This window comes from Salvelinus namaycush, chromosome 5 (genome assembly GCF_016432855.1).
Source record: "Salvelinus namaycush isolate Seneca chromosome 5, SaNama_1.0, whole genome shotgun sequence".
Classification (NCBI taxonomy): Eukaryota; Metazoa; Chordata; class Actinopteri; order Salmoniformes; family Salmonidae; genus Salvelinus; species Salvelinus namaycush.
The window spans coordinates 40,126,133-40,148,415 of NC_052311.1; the positions used below are offsets into that span (position 1 = coordinate 40,126,133).

General features: G+C 42.8%; 1 protein-coding gene across 1 annotated transcript in view; it reads right to left on the minus strand.

Annotated features, from left to right (window-relative positions):
- The window catches only part of LOC120047111 (clathrin coat assembly protein AP180-like), a 68,848-nt gene that overhangs the window by 9,857 nt on the left and 36,708 nt on the right, over nt 1-22,283 (minus strand). Inside the window, exons 3-15 of the mRNA XM_038992650.1 lie at nt 20,997-21,072; nt 20,656-20,758; nt 17,465-17,558; nt 16,356-16,467; nt 16,061-16,167; nt 15,907-15,948; nt 7,643-7,704; nt 5,745-5,757; nt 5,408-5,556; nt 5,062-5,138; nt 3,657-3,800; nt 2,686-2,757; nt 1,295-1,522 (exon numbers count right to left, since the gene is read on the minus strand). Coding sequence (XP_038848578.1) covers nt 1,295-1,522; nt 2,686-2,757; nt 3,657-3,800; nt 5,062-5,138; nt 5,408-5,556; nt 5,745-5,757; nt 7,643-7,704; nt 15,907-15,948; nt 16,061-16,167; nt 16,356-16,467; nt 17,465-17,558; nt 20,656-20,758; nt 20,997-21,072 — 1,279 coding nt within the window. The remainder of the gene's footprint in view (nt 1-1,294; nt 1,523-2,685; nt 2,758-3,656; nt 3,801-5,061; nt 5,139-5,407; nt 5,557-5,744; nt 5,758-7,642; nt 7,705-15,906; nt 15,949-16,060; nt 16,168-16,355; nt 16,468-17,464; nt 17,559-20,655; nt 20,759-20,996; nt 21,073-22,283) is intronic.

Below are 22,283 nucleotides of genomic sequence, written 5' to 3' on the forward strand. Positions count from 1 at the left end.
TTTCTCAGGAATAGAATCAAACATAGAATCTATAAACAAGGACACACAGTTACATTCAGTTTACAATCTATACAGCATGAGTTAAGAGGGAAAGGGAGAAAAGCAACAACAAAAAGAATGTTTAAAAAAAGTTGTTACAAAGTGTTACAGATTAATCTTTTATTTTTTAAATAATTGCATAATAATGCATAATAATTACAAATTATTGCAAACAAAGGAAAATATTAACTAAAATCAGGTGAAAGATAAAATGAAGATTTGCTCAAATGAAGGGTGTCGATATCTACAACCTTGGTCAGAAGTTGGAGGTGAAGAAAGCAAAGGTTGTCTTGCAGGCACACTGCAGCAAAGAGTGTCCATAACAACTAGGTTGAGTTCAGTAAGGCACACCGTATCAAACACTTTTGCAACGGAAAATGAAAATGTGTTTTCTTATTTAACTCGTTTCAGGTAATACCTCCGCGTTTCACTAATTTTCTCCCTACTAAACACAACTCTGCTCACTTCCCTCTAGCTTTGGCTGACTATAATAGTTCATGATAGAGGTTGGGTTGAAATCACAACATGCTCAGCCACCCCTATGAATGTAAACAGCTGACAGGCCAATATCTGGTGCTGACAGATTACTTAATCAATGCCTCTGGAAGCCAATACAACAAAGATTTACTGACAACTGAAAAGGTTTGTTTTGTAACAGCCTACGGGTATAATGCGTCAAAACCTGTTATAAGCATGTCTGAGGCTTTATCATGTGTAATAATAAGCCCTATAATATGTTTTGTATCATATTTCAACTGACTCAAACTGACTGTTACCGTATTTAGTCACGATCATTATGAAATGATTATAAGACATTATAAGGGGCTCATAGTCATACATGCTCATGACGTCTTACAATACACGATAACGGCATATTTGCTGGTTTTAAGTAAAGTGTTGCAGTTAGTTTAAATAGTTGTAGTATACCATTAGAAGGCATCCACTTTTGAGATCTGTGTATTTACTCCTAGTCTGCACAGGAATGATGCAGAGAATAACCTTCATTTGATAGATCCATATACTGTACCCATCATCATATCCATTTAATTTCTCATTTGCAGGGGTGGTCAAAATGTGTGATTCACTCAATGCCTATGACTTAAATTAAACGAATCAAACGAATAATAACAGAAAAAAACATAGCCATAATTACAAAAATGTAGGGAAGTTACTGTATCATCGTCATTATCATCACCATCATCATCATTGTCATAGTGCAAGCAATGCAGTGTGCAAAGTAGAATGTGCACTTTACCACCAAAGAGGTCTAGAGTGGGGACGGCAGGGGCAGCTGCAGACTCAGTGGTGGTAGAGGAGGGAGCGGGGGCGGCAGCAGGGGGCTCGATGGGGGCGACAATGATCGGCACTGCGCTAGAGGTGGGGCTGGCTGCTTCTGGGGCAGCCAGTGTGTTATCGAACTTCATAGCAAAGAGGTCCATCTCTGGAGCCAAGTTCGCACTCCCCTCCGATGGAGCGAAGGGGTCTTCAGGAGGGGGGAGGAAGGAGGATGGGGGTTAGGGGGTTTAAGGGATATGACCAGAAAAGGGAGGATGGGAAGAGAGTAGGGGGAGTTGAGAGTTTGTTAAAACAACAAACACTGTAAAATACATATTATTGTGAGTCTAGAGGAGCTTCCATAATGAGGGTTAGTGGGAAGTAAAGAAAAGATACCATTGACTTTATACTACAGCCACAGGTTAGAATACTCATTGTCTCACACTCAGACTCATTAAAGGGAATGGGCTACAGCTGGTTTTGGTAAATACTGTAGTTACATAGACAGGCCACAGAGGACGATGTCTAGTGGTTATATTAGAACTAGTACATAAACATGGAAGCAGAATCACACCAAAACAAATACAATTAATACAATTTTGGCATGAATCTGCTTCCACACTGATAAGCTCTGTCTACATAGAATTCAAATACATGATAAAGACGCAGAATAAAGTTAATGTAGAAAAATTTGCATAATTCAACATAAAACTGTCCTACTATTCTTTGCCATAAGGCCAAAGCTCCATACACACGTAATGGAGCCATGTGAATTACACACACTGTACTTTTGGACTTCTACAGTCACAGTAGTCGATTAATACTTACAAATTCAGGCCAAAGAGAGAAACAAAACAGGGTAAATTAGTATGATTAGTAAGTAGCATCATTTATATGAAATATAAACAATTGTAGGATTTGGGGCGAAAATTATACAACTGTGTTTTACTCGAGTATTCATCACCAGGTGAATATTACGAGCTGAGAGAAGCAGGGGGACTGTTCTGAAGCAGGGCTGAGTGGCGGAGGGGTAGAGAGGGGGGCCGAGGCTTGAGCCCCCAATAGTGGGGTTAGGGTCAAGACGGTAGGCCCCAATGCAATGTTTCAGATGATTTACTACTGTCCCATAAGGTAGCAGAAGCAGCTTGGAGCTACCCAAGCTGCAGGATCTCACACACACACACACACTCTTGCACAAACACGTGTGTTGGAAGAGTGCACACACGTACAAACATATGCTCACTTACACACACACACACACACACACACACACACACACACACACACACACACACACACACACACACACACACACACACACACACACACACACACACACACACACACACACAGAGCAGTGTTATCACCCACCAGATCCGGCACATGCATCAGCAGCAGGCGCCCTGCTGGGCGGGCCGTCACCTGGGGAGGGTGCAAACGCGTCTGGGGTACCGGACATGAGAGGAGGGGACAGTGGACACAAACCACAATGCAACACCCAGAGCAAAACAGGGGAGGCAGGAGAACGATAGATGAGGAGGTAAATAAAGAGCAGGAGAGTAGAGAGAATGAGAGAAACAGAAAGATGAGCGATCAGCATTAGGAGAAAACAGAGAATACAAGATGTATTGCTGAAATTGCTGATCTTATTAGAATCATATGAATGGGGCCTGTACTTTCCCGGCTGCATAAAGCTGCATTCAATGTGCACAATGTTTGTACACGCTGGGAAAGTGAAGAGATAACATGATGCTATCATAAGCTTGTACTGTGTGACAGGAAATGCCATGCTCAGCGATGGGCAAAGCAACATCTCTCTTTGACAGAGGCTGTTTTCCATGGAAAAGAGGGCCACAGTTTGCTACACAATTTTGATAGGGGATTTAATTCTGTATATCTACTATTAGATATGTGAGCGAAAAGAGGAGATATGCCGAGTACGGGCTACAATTTCTACTGTTCTCCATACAGTGCAGAGCAAAAACTTCCTCACCTGCTTGCTGTCTTAGATAAATAATTGATTGATTGATGTAGTGCCCAAATAATGAATAATCTGTCAAGCTAATCATTATTTAGCGAGATGGAACATTTGGAAATGAGTGTCCTTATTAGACGTCAGTAACTATGTCAATAACTAGAATTTTGCACAAATACAGAATTTCATGGACAGAATATTTTTGTTAAGGTGTATGTAGAGTGTATACTGAAACTCGTAAATGTGAGAGTGTGAGAACCAGGTGGTGTAACTACATGTGAGCATGTCAGAGGTTGCTCCAAACAAGCAGACAGCTGCTGTGTAGTCTGCCATGATGATTCCTCCCATGAGGCTGACCCCGACTGACCTCCGAACAGATCCAAGTCTGAAGCGGTAGTGGCGGGCACGGGCAGCACCACCACGGGGGCCACAGAGGGCGCGGCGGGGCCATCCGTATGGGCCACCGTGGGCGTGGAAGCTGGACCGGCTGCAGCATCAGCAGCAACAGCGGCTGGCTCAGAGGTGCTAGTGGGATCAGGGGGGGTATCTAAACCTACACCACCCCATCCATCCCCACCCAAAACCATCCCCAATCACAACAGGATAGAGGAACAGGGGGAATATAACAGGGAGAGATATGTAGAGAGATTGTGTTGAGAAAAAGACGATAAGTGTAAGATATGTCAAAGGGAACAGTGGTAATAGAGAAATGTTGGAGAGGAGTGTGTTACACCTTGACAGGCATTGTTAGAGATCACAGAGCAAGAATAAGAAGAAGGCTGCCACCTATATATGCTGATCCTCTCAGATCCTAGGTCTACAGCTGGAGTCATGCACTGAAAGCCCAGTGAGCCACAGGTACAATGGTCACGGTCCAGACCGACTACATTGCAGTACATCATTGCATCAACTTATGGTTGTGTGAAACGTCATTGACTGCGCAGTCGGTATCAGATTGCTACATTGTATGATATGGTTAGCTGAGGATGTGGTTAGTTGATATGTTAAACACCTGTCCAGGTGCTGTGAGATCTAGTAGGCGTCTGCAATGCAGTCAGCCTGGAATGTGGCTAAAGCCTCCAGATAGGTGTTAATCATAACTTCAGGTGTAAATCCTAGCAGTTCTCATGCTCTGCGGTGGATGGGAGCTGTGTAAAGAATGTAAAGAACAGTATGTTCCTCAGTACTCACCGCCACCAAGCAGATCTGTACAAGACAATGAAAGAGAGAGAGAGCGAGAGAGAGAGCGAGAGAGAGAGCGAGAGAGAGAGCGAGAGAGAGTGAGAGAGAGAGAGCAAGAGAGAGAGAGAGAGAGAGAGCAAAGAGAAGACGTGAGTGAGAGATTACAAACAGAGAATATAAACATAGAAATGCCAATCAGGGTCAATAACTCACTACCATACCACGTGACTACTGTACTTCTGATTTTCCAACTGCCATCTTAAAAACAAAAAAAAACACTCCAAGGAAAAAGTGTTATATGAGTACAAGGCCCTTAAAGCGATTTCAATCTGCAGAGGGGCCAGGTTTGAATATCTGCTAATATTAGTCCTTCCCTTGAGTAATGGTGGAGAGGAGGCTGTAGGTAGAAAGCATGAAAGAGAGCAGGGTGAAATTCATTAGGTACCAAACGGAAGAAAACTAACTGAAACAGGGAGGGAAGTCCTGGGCCTGCAATGAGAAACGCTCATGTACATGTACATATATGTACATATATATATTGTGTGCCATAAATAATGCAACCCAGATATTAAATGTATTAAAGGACTTACCTCCCCATGACGAGATAGAGGCTGTTGCTCCACCTGCTGACGGGGAGGCTGACAATGGATCCAAGTCTAGCAGAGCACTGCAGATAGAGTGAGAGAAAGAGAGGGGGAAGATAGAAAGAGAGTAACAGAGAGAGAGAGAGCGAGAAAGAGATGAGACAAAAGGAAGAAGAGGGAGAGGTGAAGGAGAGACAGGAAGAAGGAAAAACAGAACGACGAAAGGGTTAAATGTAAACTGGTGATTGGAGACTGTAGATTGTACAACATAGCTAATTGTTAAAGCTAGTGGGGCACCTGAAGTGGCACTTGAAGTGGCCAACCTAAGAGCTCACAGCAGATGGGCACCTACTTGTTGGAGCTCTTGATGGTGGGTGCCGCCGTGGGTCTGGCAGGTGGTCCAGGGCGGGCAGGAGCAACTGGAGCAGCAGCAGCTGCAGGGGCCGCTTGAGCTTTTGTAGGCGTGGCGGCTGCGGCCGGGGAGCCATTTACTTCACACTCCTGTCAGACGGAGGGTTAGCCTCGTTAGTCAGTTACCATGGCGACGCACCACAGTTACAGAAACAGACATGGCTATGCTGTTTTACGCATTAATGAACACACTTCAAATTATTGTCAAATTGTCGGCAGTTGTCAAAAAGATTTGTTGAGGTGCAGAGACAGAGTAAAATAAGGGGTAGCTGACTCACCTTGGTTGGTGACCTGCAAAATGATACAATAAGAACGAGTTAAAGCCATCATAGCATCACCAGATGATATGCATGGTGAAGCACAATGGCTGTTATTGAGCTGTGTCAAAGTGACAGCTAAAGAAGCACTGTTGTTTGGATGGCAGAGAGCAGGCATTTTGAGGCAATTCCATTGTGAAAACATACACTCTTAGAAAAAAATTGCTATCTAGAATCAATAAGGGTTCTTTGGCTGTCTCCATCGGAGAACCCTTTGAAGAACCCATTTTGCTTCCAGGTAGAACCCTTTTGGATCCAGGTCGAAGCCTTTTGGGTTCCATGTAGAACCCTTATCACAGAGTGTTCTACATGGAACCCAAAAGAGTTCTACCTGGAACCAAAAATGGTTCTCCTATAGGGACAGCCAAAGTACCCTTATGGAAGCCTTTTATCTAAGAGTGGACTGCATCTGTAGAGTTTAGATTTGCCACACTGAATAAAACAAAATGAAATCACTTCCTTGCACAAAGCTTTTCATTCTTATTTTCCAGACATAACAAACCCATGTTTTGCAATGACATGCATCAAAAGGTTTGAGGAGTTGAGTTGATCCCAATAATATGACAATGAAGTTAATATGAACATTGAAGAGCTAAGACACCAGATTCACGACATATTAGAAAAAATATGCAAAGTGAATCTTGGGTAAGTCCTGAGTCAGCTGTCAAAGTTCATATTAATATTGAGAGAGAGGCAAAACTCAGGAGAGACACTGAAAAATCACAAATATGCCAAATTCACATAAATTCTATAGAATCCCATTTGAACTTTACAACACTGCGAAACATGACTTTAAACTTGAGGTTCAAATGTCAATTCCATAGAATCCTCATGTGAATGTCACGAAACAATTGGGGATTTCTTTGACAGTTTCATTCATTTCAATACAAGACAACATCAAATAATGACCCGGCCCTCCACGTCAACTCATTCTGTAGTAGATCCAGCAGAATACTTACACATCCTCTCTGTGAACATCCTCTCTGTAACACACATTGACAATCACTGGCATTTGCTAAGACTTCATCTGCTAAGTTTCTTTCCATACATCCGATCTGATGATGCCCCCCCACACACACAAGGTCCTGTCGAGAACACATGACTGACAGTCTGGTGAATGACAGATTCAGTCCAATCACCGCCCATAAAAATCACACAATCTAGAGGGCATACACTGGAGGTCCTAATGATGTTAATTGAGAGGAATATTGATTCACTCTGTTGTCCTAGGTTCTTTATAAGCAAACCATTTTCTGGTGAGTGGCAGTTGACTCATCTGTATAATTGCGATCATTATTCCTTTAGTTCAATGATAATTAAAGCCTATGGGACATCAGGGTCAAGCACAGTTCTAATTTGGGTTCACTGGATGGTCACAGACTATTTTCACACACAGATGAAGGCTCTTTAGCCGAAGTGTTGGTCAAATAAATCCACAGCAAAAGGAGGCAGAATGTTTCCATTTCAGGCATTTAACAGATGCACTCATCCAGAGCTACTTACAGGAGCAATTAGGGTTAAGATTTCTCACCTAGTCGGCTCAGGGATTTGAACCAGAGACCTTTCGGTTACTGGCTCAATGCTCTTACCCGCTCTCAACCGTTAGGCTACCTGCCACCCCCAGTATGACTTTCTGTTTCACCTTTAGGGTGTGTGTTCTTTATTTATTTACTCCACAGACTTTTTTTAAACCCAAAGTACGTGCGTGCATGCATATGAACTGTACTGAGATTGCGGAATTCTCAAATATGAAGTAAATAGGAAGTAAAGTAGTCCCACTCCCAAGTAGCCCTGGTTACAAAGACGCACATGGGGTAAGGATACAAGTGTGGTTGGTGGAGAGTGTGGTTGGTACTTACGGCTTCTTTCCCTCCAGAGTGTTCAGGTGAGTCTCCAGGGACTGCAGGAGACTCTCAGGGGCCTGGATAACGAGAAGAGATGGGCAACATATTACTACAGGTGCCACAGGGCTATAGTATACCCTACAGTACATGGATCAGACACATAGGTTATGAGCAGGGGTCTCCAACTTTGAACCTAGAGAGCTACTGGCGGTGCCGGCTTGTATTCCAGCCCAGCAGGCTTAGATTAGAAAACACCATAATTAGTTGATTATTTGTACTATTAGTGTGATGGTGCTGGGCTGGAACAAAAGCCTGCACACCCAGTAACTTTCCAGGACTCTGGAGGACCCTGGAGAAATGTTCAACGCTAAAACATGAAGACACAAGGGGAAAATGTATGTCAGGGCACAGAGAGTATCAGGGGAGCTCTTGACAGGTGATGACACTTGACTTGATGAAAGGGTCTGGAGGGAAACAGAGAGGGATGAGAATTAGAGCCAGAGGAGGTCTGACACAAAGAATGCTCACATTGGGCCTAACAGGGGACAGAGAATGGTCACATTGGGGCTAACAGGGAATATAGAGAATAGTCACATTGGGGCTAATAGGGAACACAGAGAATGGTCACATTGGGGCTAATAGGGAACACAGAGAATGGTCACATTGGGGATAACAGGGAACACAGAGAATGGTCACATTGGGGATAACGGGGAACACAGAGAATGGTCACATTGGGGCTAACAGGGGACATACAAATAATTATCACATTGGAGCTAACAGGGTACACTGGGTCTAACAGTGGACACAGAATTATCACATCGGGACAAACAGGGGACATATAGAACGATCACATTGGGGCAATGGAAGTAATGGTGGGGACAATAGGAAAACAATGCTAATTGTGTGCCACTTCAAAATGTCTTTCACACAACAGTTCAGTCCATTCATAACTTAAATGTAGTAAACTACTCATGCGTATGTTAAAGAACAATGTTTCCAGTTGTACTGCATTCTCAAACTTACAGACTGTAAACACATCATAGCAAAACAAGCTGCACAGCCACAGATGGCAGTACACCTGATAGGCTAAGCAGTTGGCATCTAGCAAGCCACGTGTACGCTGTCAAGGCTAAATGGGCCAGCTAAATCTCACACACTTCCCTCTTTTAAATCACTATTATTTTCCTGCCCATTTACCTTGGTCTACTTCCTCTGATAACCCAATAAATGTCTTGGCATTCTAGGTAATTGTGTCTGAAATGTAAGAGGCCTCGGAGGCCTTTTCAATATGAAAGAGGACGGCCCATTTCAGAACTAAGTACCAGCAGTAGTGTGTCTACTCTGACCTTTCTATTTTTATTAGGTCACACCGTAGCAAAACATTTTGCAACGGACAACGAAAAACTAGCGTTCCTTATCAGACACATTCAGATAACACCTCCCAATTTAACTTGGTTTTGGACAGTTTTCTTCCATTTCGTGCCTATTGAAAACAACCCAGGTGTGTGATTGACTGTCACAGAGCTTCCAGAGGGAGGAGTGACAGTTCCATCACTTCCAGAGGCCAAATGGGCCATGTACAGACCCACAGGGGTCCTTGTATTAAACAGGTGTCTCAACCTGATACAATCCAAAATGACATACCTTCCTTCGGGCAGCAAGCTGTTCAGGGAACATTTAGGTACATTTATGGAGGGTCTGCTCTACACTGTTGGCAGCAATATTGCTGTAATGACTTTATGAATTGGAACAGTTTTCTCCAAGAATCTTCTAGATTCTGTTCAGCCTACAGTACGCTTATAATGTGCATGTATATATGTAATGAATGCATTATGATGATGGCCGTAATGTAAATCGTTACTCAGCATTTGCCTCTGCCAAACGATACACTCCAAAGAGAGGTTAAGAGATCTGATGATTAGACGCTAATACGATCTATTTAGATGTCATTTAGATGCTATTACAGACAATACACAGCCACAAACATAGTAGACGGGTGCAAATATGTTATTTCCCTGCGTCACGCCGTTCCAAGGCTTTGTATTCCCTACAGCACTGTGGGATCATCAAGATCCACCTGGAATTGACATATCAGTCTATCTGTCATAGATAAGAGGTTGCTGTTTCCTTACAACAGAGAATAATACAATACACATGCTTATGGATTTCAGGTAAATCCAGTAACAAGAGAAATATATAACATCTGGTGAAACGACATGATTTGTTTTCATTTCGCTCAACTAATTCTATGGCTTTCTTATTCGATTTCGAATAGCTACCGCTAAATCCCCAGGTCGTTTAGCTGCCCAAATGGTGACTCATGGGACAGAGAATTCAGTCTAATTTATTGTGGAGCGTCACTTGTCTCAGCTGCCTAAGCACTGGCACTTGGAGTCTAATAACTCACACCTCTAGGCCAGGACAGCATCCCTAAAACAATACTGCCTAAGAAAGGCAGTATTCTTTAAGGCTCTAAGAAGGAGCCAAGTCTAGACATAGTGTATGTAGGCTTTCTCTTTGCCTCTCCACCACATGCATACAAACATACATGAAGACACAGATTGTTCTACGAGCCAGTCATTTCATTTGACAGTTTATAAACAACTAGTAATAGCAATAGTACAAGGAATATGACAGGAATCTCTCTACACAATAAGGAGCAACCAGAATGTCCAAACTGTGACATAATGCTAACCATCTGCTAGTTAGCCAATGGACTCCATTCAAATCCAACCACACACACAGGGCTTTCAACCCTAATCCATGCTCAACAACTCCCCCAAACTCACAGTCATGATTCAATGTATCATTACCATGCTTTAACCAGCCCCTCTTTAGTGTAATACCATGACATGACAGTAAGCCCAACCCCCCATTTCACATCCCACCACACTCTCGGTTGGCTAGTAGTCCAACCAATCATGCATGTTAGTGTGGTCAAACCCCCTGCAGATCTGCATCTGCCCAAGGCTGTGATTTTATATTACATAATGTTGATGAGTGAGAGTGTACCCCTTCCCCTTGGCCTCAACCGCTTTGATGTTTGGAGATCTGACGGGTCTGAAAAGGTAAAAGCAGTGTGGGGGTTGAGCTTCACATATGCAAACATTAAAGCTTTATAGGGCCAAAAGGAAGGGTTAGGGAGTGGTTGGGACACATAGTGAGCTACAACATACTTAATTCAAATCAAATCAAATTTTATTGGTCACATAAACGTGATTAGCAGATGCTATTGCGGGTGTAGCGAAATGCTTGTTCTTCTAGCTCCGACAGTGCAGTAATATCTAACAAGAAATATCTAACAAACTACGCAACATATACCCAATAACACAAATCTAAGTAGGAATGAGTTAAGACTATATACAGTACATATGGACGAGTGTCACGTTCCTGACCTGTTTTCTGTTATTTTTGTATGTGTTTAGTTGGTCAGGGCGTGAGTTGGGGTGGGCATTCTATGTTTTGTGTTTCTATGTTTAGGTCACTTGTAATTAGCCTTATATGGTTCTCAATCAGGGACAGGTGTTTGACGTTTCCTCTGATTGAGAACCATATAAAGGTTGGCTGTTCACACTGTTTGTTTGTGGGTGATTGTCTTCCGTGTCTGTGTATGTTGCACCACACGGGACTGTTTCGGTTTGTTCGTTCGTTAGTTGTAGTCTGTACCTGTTCGTGCGTTCTTCATGTTATATGTAAGTTCTCATGTTTTAGGTCTGTCTACGTCGTTTTGTTGTTTTGTAATTTTCCAAGTGTTTTTCGTGTTCGTCTTCGTCTTTAAATAAATTCATTATGTATTCACAACCCGCTGCATTTTGGTCCTCCGATCCTTCTCTCCTCTCCTCGTCCGAGGAGGAAGAACTAGACTGTCGTTACAACGAGTGATGTCAGAGCGGAACGGACTAAGATACAGTAGAATAGCATAGAAAACAGTATATACATATGAGATGAGTAATGCAAGATATGTAAACATTATTAAGTGAATGAGATATCGTAGAATAGTATAGAAAACAGTATATACATATGAGATGAGTAATGCCAGATACGTAAACATTAAGTGACTAAGATACTGTAGAATAGTATAGAATACAGTATATACATATGAGATGAGTAATGCCAGATATGTAAATATTATTAAAGTGACAAGCGTTCCATTCCTTAAAGTGGCCAGTGATTCCTAGTCTATGCCTATAGGCAGCAGCCTCTAATGTGCTAGTGATGGCTGTTTAACAGTCTGATGGCCTTGAGATAGAAGCTGTTTTCAGTCTCTCGGTCCCAGCTTTGATGCACCTGTACTGACCTCTCCTTCTGGATGATAGCGGCGTGAACAGGCAGTGGCTCGGGTGGTTGATGTTCTTGATGATCTTTTTGGCCTTCCTGTGACATCAGGTGCTGTAGGTGTCCTGGAGGGTGGGTAGTTTGCCCCCGGTAATGCATTGGGCAGACTGAACTACCCTTTGGAGAGCCTTGCGGTTGCGGGCGGTGCAGTTGCCGCACCAGGCGGTGATACAGCCCGACAGGATGCTTTCAAGTGTGCATCTGTAAAAATGTGTGAGGGTTTTAGGTGACAAGCCAAATTTCTTTAGCCGCTTGAGATTGAAGATGCTCCGTTGCACCTTCATCACCACACTGTCTGTTTGGGTGGTCCATTTCAGCCTGTCAGTGATGTGTACACCAAGGAACTTTAAGCTTTCCACCTTCTCCACTGCAGTCCCGTCGATGTAGATAGGGGGGTGCACCCTCTCCTTTGTTTTGTTGACGTTGAGTGAGAGGTTGTTTTCCAGGCACCACACTCCCAGAGCCCTCACCTCCTCCTTGTAGGCTGTCTCGTCATCGCTGGTAATCAAGCCTACTACTGTTGTGTCGTCTGCAAACTTGATGATTGAGTTGGAGGTGTGCTTGGGCACGCAGTCATGGGTGAACAGGGAGTACCGGAGGGGGCTGAGCATGCACCCTTGTGGGGCCCCAGTGTTGAGGATCAGCGGAGTGGAGGTGATGTTTCCTACCTTCACCACCTGGGGGCGGCCCGTCAGGATGTCCAGGACCCAGTTGATCTGTGCACGCTCTGAGAACATGGCTAGGGATGCCGTCTAGGCCTTCAGCCCTGCGAGGGTTAACACGTTTTAACGTTTTACTCACGTCGGCCACGGAGAAGGAGAGCCCACAGTCCTTGTTAGTGGGCCGCGTCGGTGGCACTGTGTTATCCTCAAAGCGTGCGAAGAATGTGTTTAGCCTGTCCGGAAGCAAGACGTCGGTCTCAGCGACGTGGCTGGATTTCCTTTTGTAGTCCGTGATTATCTGTATTCCTTGCCACATACGTCTCGTGTCTGAGCCGTTGAATTTTGACTCCACTTTCTCTATACTGACGTTTAGCTTGTTTGATTGTCTTGGGGAGTGAATAACTACACTGTTTATATTCTGACATATTACCAGTCGTCTTTCGATGGTTTCCATGGTTTCAGTTTCACGTGAATGCTACCATCTATCCACGGTTTTAATAGTTTTAATAGTCACAGTGGGTACTACATCTCCTATACACTTCCTTATGAACTCAGTCACCGTGTCCGTGTATGCATCTAGATTATTTTCGCAAACTACCTGGAACATATCCCAGTCCACACGATCAAAACAATCGTGAGGCATGGGTTCCGATTGGTCAGACCAGCGTTGAATAGTACGAAGCACGGGCACTTCCTGTTTGAGTTTCTGCCTATAGGACGGGAGGAGCAAGATAGAGTCGTGGTCAGATTTGCCAAAAGGGCAGCGGGGGAGGGCCTTGTAAGCATTCCAGAAGTTTGAATAGCAATGGTCGAGAGTTTTAGTAGCGCGAGTAGCACAGTCAACATGTTGATGGAACTTCGGCAGCCTAGTCCTCAGATTTGCTTTGTTAAAATCCCCAGCTACAATAAATGCAGCCTCAGAATATGTGTTTTTTTGAGGGCTGTCGAGATTTCGGCTTGATGTGGGATGTAAACGGCCGTGGCGATGACGGAGGAGAATTCTCTTGGGAGATATAAGGTATTCTAGGTCGGGTGAACAAAATGACTTCCTGAATGTTCCTAGAATTACACCATGAGTCGTTAATCATGGAACACACCCCTCCGCCCTTTTGCTTCCCGGAGAGATATTTATTTCTGTCTGCGCGATGTACTGAGAATCCTGCTGGCTTTACCGACTCTGACAGAGTATCCCGAGAGAGCCATGTTTCCGTGAAACAAAGTATGTTACAGGCCCTGATGTCTCTTTGAAAAGAAATACTTGCTCTAAGCTCATCAACTTTGCTATCCAAAGACGGAAAATTATCGAGTAGTATACTCGAAAGCGGTAGGTAGTGTGCGCGCCTCCTAAGTCGAACGAGCAGGCCGCCTTGAGTGCCTTTCCTCCGCCGGTGATGTTTTGGGTCGGCCTCTGGAATAAGTTAAATTGCTCTGGGAAGAGTGAACAAAGGATCTGCTCCAGGGAAGTCATATTCCTTGTCGTAATGCTGGTAGTTCTGGTGAGTTACCCCCGCTCTAATATCCAATAGTTGTTTCTGGCTGAATGTAATGACACAAAACATTTCCTGTGCTAATAATGTAAAAAATAGTACATAAAAAAACGTTTTCTAAGAGCTAGTCGCGATGCTGCCATCTCCGTCGGCGCCATCTTCTCCTTAATTGAGAGACGTATACTGCCCATGGGATTTCAGATACCATCTCAGGTGATTTTGACATTATGGAAACTCTATAGTAACATTCTGGTGAATTAAGATACAATTTTTGAGCTAAAATCAATGTTAGCTCAGATCTTAGCTATCAGCGAAATAGCTCTGCAAGTATTGCGACTTCTCCAATCAGTTTCTTCAATCACATCAACCTGGACTCATAGGTAGACGTAACATAGTAAATGTAAATCCGGGACACTCCAATTAGTATGATATGTTACGTTTCATATGGTATGTATTAATTTGTGGATGTCCGTCATCCATTTCATATATGATATGTTATAAATTACAATTTGTATATGTTACAAATTGAAATGTGTATAATATGTTACGAATCGCAATTCGTACAATATGTCACAAATTTGAAAAATGGATGATATGTTAACGAACTCCAATTAGTTGTGGCTAACGTTAGCTAGGTGGCTAGTGGCTAATGCTAACTTTAGTTAGGTTACTAATGTTAGTTAGGCTAGAAGTTAGGGGTTAGGGTTTGGGGTTAAAAGTTATGTTAAAGGGGAAGGGTTAGCTAACATGCTATGTAGTTGCAAAGTAGCTCAAACGTAGTAATTAGTTGCAAAGTTGCTAATTAGCTAACATTATAAAGTTTCGAAAGCACAACCTTTGTGTTGCTACACATTCACATTATACATCCACCCATCCATCCACCCACCCACCCACCCACCCGAACGACCGACCAACCACTGTATTTTAATTTTTGCCTTATTTAATCATACCAAACGTAACATATGATACTAATTTGGGTGTCCTGGATTTCCATTTACTATGTTATGTCTAGTCTATGAGATCAGGCTGTTGACATCCAACTTCATCCAAGAGTATCTGCTGTATTTGCAGTTCAATGGATTCAAGAGAGTTCAGTGTTGTTATTCAATTTCCTATAGGCTGCTTTGCTCCCCAAAAGCGAGGTTTTGACTAGACGGCATTCAGCTTTTGTCAGATTTGACTTTTTGTAGCAGGTTAGGAGAACTTACGCAGCAGGCTAGGATAATTAGGTTAAGGTTAGGAAAAGGGTTAGGTTTAGCAACAACAACAAAAATCTACCTTTGATGTCAATTTGACAAAAGCTGTATCCCTTCTAGCCATGACCCAAAGGCAAGCTGTATGTACGACACACTACTCACACTCTCAGCCTATAAGATCAAGCTGCACCTCTGGAAGTAAGAAGAGGGGGGGCAGAGTGGCTGTCAATCCCAGGGGAAGCACAGCTCATGGAGGACAGAATGGATCAAAGGGATACGCCCCAATTTTATGAAAAGCTCACCATTGGTCAGGTAGACAATGACCTGTCAACTATGTACATGACTGTGATTGGCCAGGGCTGCTTGTCCAAAAAAAGGACCAATATTGTGATTGGTCAATGCTGATAGAGAAGAGATTTCTGAGTTGTAGGCTATGTCCAAAACGCATGCTACCCCAGGTTAAACAAAACCATAACACTGAGATGCAATGCTGGTACAATGTAAGTACAATGTGACTACAATGTTATTAGATTAGGAGAAAGTGTATCATCCCAGTGAAAATGTGGGACATTAGGCTTAAAAGGTCAAACAGGACTTACCTGAGTGAGCTCGGGGATATCATTTTTGTCAATTCCTATGGTCTGTAAAAAAAGATGTTGACATTTCAGCTGAGCCTCCATATACCATGCTTGTCATACTGGCTGTGGATTGAACTTTTCAACAGTAAAGTGTATTGTTGGGTTTGTCTTTTACCTCAGCGATTTTGAAGACCTCAGAGACCCTGGTCATCCGTGTCAAGAATCTCTTGTAGATCTCCAGCCCGTCTTTGCACTGTCCTCTCTTCATCTGGAAAAATTTCTCTGTGAGGAAAAAGGGGAATGAACATGTTTATTATTACACAAGAACCATTGAGACATTACTATTACATAAAATTAACAGGACCACATCTATTTCCATGTGTTGAATAAAATTAAACCTGCAATATTCATCAAATATAAAAAGACATGATTATTGTCCCAGGAAGTAGAAGAAAATGGTCAAGTCTTGCCTAATACATTGATGATCCCGTCGTTGTAGCAGGCATATAACTTGATCAGGTCTTTGAACATCAGGAGGAAGCAAGCGTTGATCACCCCATTGGTCAGTTCATTGGGATGGACCTATAGATAAACAAGGTGAGATTAGATCACACTGAGGATGGGAGATTTGAGTTAATATGGTCATATGTTTCTAGGTAACTGCTTGGCAATAGTGGAAAAAGTACCCAATTGTCATACTTGAGTAAAAGCATAGATACCTTAATAGAAAATGACTCTAGTAAAAGTGAAAGTCCTCCAGTAAAAAATATTTGAGTAAAATTTTTAAAGTATTTGGTTTTAAATATACTTAAGTATGACAAGTAAATATAATTGCTCAAATATACTTAAGTATGAAAAGTAAAAGTACAAGTATACATCCTTTAAAATTCCTTATATTAAGCAAAGCAGACAACACCATTTTCTTGTTTTTTAAATGTATGGATAGCCAGGACTACACTCCAACACTCAGACATAATTTAAAAACGAAGCATGTGTGTTTAATGAGTCTGCCAGATCAGAGACAGTAGGGATGAGCAGGGATGTTCTCCTGATAAGTGCATGAATTGGACCATTTTCCTGTGCTGCTAAGCATTCGAAATGTAAGGAGTACTTTTGGGTGTCAGGGAAAACGTACGGAGTAAAAAGTATATTATTTTCTTTTGGAAATAAGAAGAGTAAAAGTAAAAGTACTACTTAAGTAGTATTTAGAAGTATTTTTACTTAAGTACTTTACACCACTACTAATTGGGTTGAGTTGCCAGGTAGTTTAGATCAGCGCTCCCCAACCCTGTTCCTGGAGAGCTATCATTCTGTAGGTTTTCGCTCAAACCCTAATCTAGCACACCTGACTCTAATAATTAGCTGGTTGATAAGCTGAACCAGGTTAGTTACAACTGGGATCGGAGCCAAAACCTACAGGCAGCTCTCCAGGAACAGGGTTGGAGAGCTCTGGTTTAGGATATTGTTTAGGCATGGGGCATAACAGAAGGTGGCCTAGCAATCACAATAAATATAATGTGACAAAAATGCCCTTACTAACGGATACAGAAATCCTTCTCATCATCATCATAATACTCACATCAAACTCCAGCAGGGCGTCTATCTGGCTCTGCAGAGTGGGCATTCCTTTCAACAGCTTCTCTACGGGCATTGTCCTCATCACCCCCTCAGCTCTGAGACAGACAGACAGACAGACAGACAGACAGACAGACAGACAGACAGACAGACAGACAGACAGACAGACAGACAGACAGACAGACAGACAGACAGACAGAGGAGCAACGACATGGTACAGTATGAGTATGAGAAAACCCTGAATGTTGGTTTGAGGTCCATTAAAAAAATATTGTGGAGAGTCTTTAATCCAGTTGTTTGTGTTGATGATGTGATGTGTTTAACGTCGTCTATATTTTCATTGTTGTTTCTGTGCTGGGTGTATTGGTACTTGTTTATATTATCTGGTGTAGTCAAATTTCCCATTAGCGGATCAATATAAAAATCTTTCTTGATACAGTATGATGAGTTAAACCCTAATGAAGGTCTATTGACGAACACATAGGTTTAAGATCCATTAAAAACATTGTGGAGCATACAATAATGTGCTGCCATTTCTTTTTCCAGCAATATGAGATGAGAGGAAACAACTTAATACTCTCTACATTGGGATAAATAACATATAGACCTCTGGGACAGTGAATCTATAAGGAAGTACTGTAGACAGGGGCTAGCAAAACAAAGGGAGTGTCCTGTGGTCCTGTATGGCTCAGTTGGTAGAGCATGGTGCGTGCAATGCCACAATTATGGGTTTGATTCCCAGGACCACCCATATGTATGGATGCATGAATATAAGTTGCTTTGGATAAATGCCTGCTAAATGGCATATATTATTCAATTCTTGCAGGGATCACATGCACATACTAAAGACTTATACACTCACTGTATTGTTAGTGGCTTTGCATGAAGGCTTCTGCTAAGTGGCATTTGCAATTATATTATTACTAGAGATCTGCCAAGGCCAAGGCCTTGTGATGCAACACTAACACAGCAACAGTTTTAGATGGATCTAGCTTCTTAGCTACTTTAGGTAAGACACATGACATGAGACACTAGGTCAGAGCTCTATCTGCACACCTGGCTGTTCTGTCTGTTTGTCGCATGGCTGGCACAGACTGTGCTGTGGGACCTTGTTTCTGCCAGCAAAACGCAACAGTCTGGACAGACGCCAAAGTAATAGCTCACTGTCTGTATTCAGACTGTGTAGTCTATATTCATCTGTCTGTTTCTGTACAGGCACAGGCATGGACAGCCCACTCACTCTGCCCTCACCCACAGTGCAATCACAGAGTTTCTAAATCCAGAGGCACAACATCGCGATACTTCCAGGAACGCTTGTGAAACAGACCAAACAGACTGGCTTTAAGATGAATCACTCCCACCTACTGACCCCTGAGACTGACAGACAGGTCAGGTGGCTGTGATTCTGCCAAGTGTTGTCTCTATGAGAAATAGAATATAAATCTATTTCTATGTTTTTATACTGAACAAAAATATAAACCCTACATGCAACAATTGCAACTATTTTACTGAGTTACAGTTCACCCAACCTAGAATTCCTTACAATCAAATGCCGACGCATTATCTTCCAAGAGAATTCTCTTTGATTATAGTCACAGCCGTGTAGAAACGAAAACAGGAAACGCCCGTGCTCAGGTCAAGGGTCTGACCAATCGGATTCCACGCTTCAAGATTGCTTCGATCACGTGGACTGGGATATGTTCCGGATAGCCTCAGACATTAACATTGACGTATACGCTGACTCGGTGAGCGAGTTTATTAGCAAGTGCATTGGAGATGTCGTTCCCTCTGTGACCATTAAAACCTTCCCTAACCAGAAACCGTGGATTGATGGCAGCATTCGCGCGAATCTGAAAGCGCGAACCACCGCTTTTAATCATGGCAAGGCGACTGGAAACACGACCGAATACAAACAGTGCAGCTATTCCCTCCGCAAGGCAATCAAACAAGCAAAGCATCAGTACAGAGACAAAGTAGAGTCGCAATTCAACGGCTCAAACACGAGGCGTATGTGGCAGGGTCTACAGTCAATCACAGATTACAAAAAGAAAACATCGCTCATCCATATATTTATATGTACATATTCTTATTCATCCCTTGACATTTGTGTGTATTTGTGTGTATAAGGTAGTTGTTGTGAATTTGTTAGATTACTTGTTAGATTTTACTGCATAGTCGGAACTAGAAGCACGAGCATTTCGCTACACTCGCATTAACATCTGCTAATCATGTGTATGTGACCAATAAAATTTGATTTGATTTGATATAAGGAAATCACTCAATTGAAATAAATTCATTAGGCCCTAATCTATGGATTTCATGTGATTGGGCAGGAGCGCAGCCATGGGTGGGCCTAGGAGGGCACTTTGGAGCAAGGCTCACCCACTGTGGAGCCAGGCCCAGCCAATCAGAATGAGTTTTCCCCCCAAAAAGGGTTTTATTACAGACAGAACTACTCCTCAGTTTCATGAGCTGTCTGGGTGGCTGGTCTCAGACAATCCTGCAGGTGAAGAAGCCGGATGTGGAGGTCCTGGGCTGGCCTGGTTACACGTGGTTTGTGGTTGTGAGGCGGGTTGAACGTACTGTCAAATTCTCTAAAACGACGTTGGAGGCGGCTTATGGTAGAGGAATTAACATTCAGTTCTCTGGCGACAGCTATGTTGGACATTCCTGCAGTCAGCATGCCAATTGCACACTCCCTCAAAACATGAGACATATGTGGCATTGTGTTGTGTGACAAAACTGCACATTTTAAAGTGGCCTTTTATTGTCCCCAGCACATGGTGCACCTGTGTAAGGATCATCCTGTTTAATCAGCTTCTTGATATGCCACACCTGTCAGGTGGATGGATTATTTTGGCAAAGGAGAAATGCTGACTAACAGGCATGTAAACAAATTTGTGAACAAAATTTGAGAGAAATACGTTTTTTTGTGCATATGGAACATTTCTGGAATATTTCATTTCACCTCATGAAACAGGGGACCAACACTTTACATCTTGTGTTTTTATATTTTTGTTCAGTACATATGATTCTGAGGGGGTGGGAGGGTGAGGGGTCAAAACATATCTTGCATATTGCAGCTAGACTGTGTGTTTAGCTCTATTTGAAGCTTGATTTTCCTTTTAAAAAAGACATAAAGAGAAGAGCAGCACTGATGGAGAGGATAGACAGAGTTATTGAGAGACAACACACCCCTTCTTCACTCTGCCAAAGTCGAAGGACATCTGTCTGTAGGCGAACGCCTTCTCGTTGAGGTACCGGCTGTAGCGTCTGATAAACGTGGACATGTCGTAGCCTGGGGGAGGAACAACAGGCCAATGTCACATCCACGTCTCCATAGAAACAACGCCTCACAGAGGACCATTTCCATCACCCGAGAAACAAGTTTACATGGCCATGAGAGCCCATATTAATCACCATGGACACAGTTTTTACAGTGATCACACTGGGTGACAGCTTGACTCGACATCAGAGCTGGTTGTTTGGTAAACCCATCGAGTGAAGGGGCTGCCGGAGCTCACGTGTTAACTCACCATGGGAGCCAGTTTTGTCCAGAAAGTTACTGAGGTTGAAGAGGGTGTTCCTGGAGGCAAGGAACTGGAGGAACCTCTGAGGAAGAGAGAGAGAGAGAGAGAGAGAGAGAGAGAGAGAGAGAGAGAGAGAGAGAGAGAGAGAGAGAGAGAGAGAGAGAGAGAGAGAGAGAGAGAGACAGGTAGAGAGGGAAGAGAGAGAGAGAGAGAGAGAGAGAGAGAGAGAAAGAGAGGGAAAGAGAGAGAGAGAAAGAGACAATACACACCAGTCAGAGGAGACAGGATCAATACACTAAAACAACAAACCAGCTCAGCAAATTATTGAGTCTGTTATGCTAAAGAACCAGACATTATGGCAGGTATTAAAACACATGCACATATTAAAACACACGCAAACACACAACTGCCTTCAAAAGATAATTACTATCTTCAAAGGATTGAATGAGTCACAAAAGGAAATGGATTAGATGTGTAATTTCAGAGGAGCTGTTTCATATTATACACACACAATTGTGTTGAGGAGGAACTGGAATTCATGTGAAAAGTGTGACATGATCATGCTGCAGCTTAATTGATTACAGAGAGCCAACATCAGAGAAAACAGCACCTGAGTGGGCGGGTGAGAATGAGAATGCTTCTGCTCAAATACAGAATGTATCACCTACTAAACAATAATACAATAATGGCAAATAGGCTTCTATGGAGGAATTGTGAAACATGACAAGAAAATCACACTCTGCACACACACACACACACACCTATACACATGATATGTGCACGCACACACACATACACACCTGGGTTTTCATTTACACTCTTAATTAATTCAAAAGTCAAAGCTCAGTTTAATGAGGTGAATTAAATGAGAGGTGAATTAAATGAGAGGTCCTCTCTGGGGTGGCAGGTAGCCTAGCGATTAGAGCGGTGGACCAGTAACTGAAAAGTTGCTGGTTCAAATACCCAAGCTGACTATGTGAAACATCTGTTGAGGTGCCCTTGATCAAGGCACTTAACCCTAATTTGCTCTGGGGATGCTGTACTTCTATGTCTGACCCTATAAAGCAACATGTTTCCCTGCACCTATCTGCTGTAAAACATATCATTTTGCGATACTGTAGTACACTCCTTCTCGTCCTCCCTCTTTCAGACAGTGTACAGTCTCATACCAATAGACACACTCCAGACATTGAGCTAAACCCCACACATCTGTCTCTACACATACAGCTCTGGGAAAATGTATGCTGAGGGGCTGAAAATTCACTGGCCAGTCAAATACACACCCACACACAC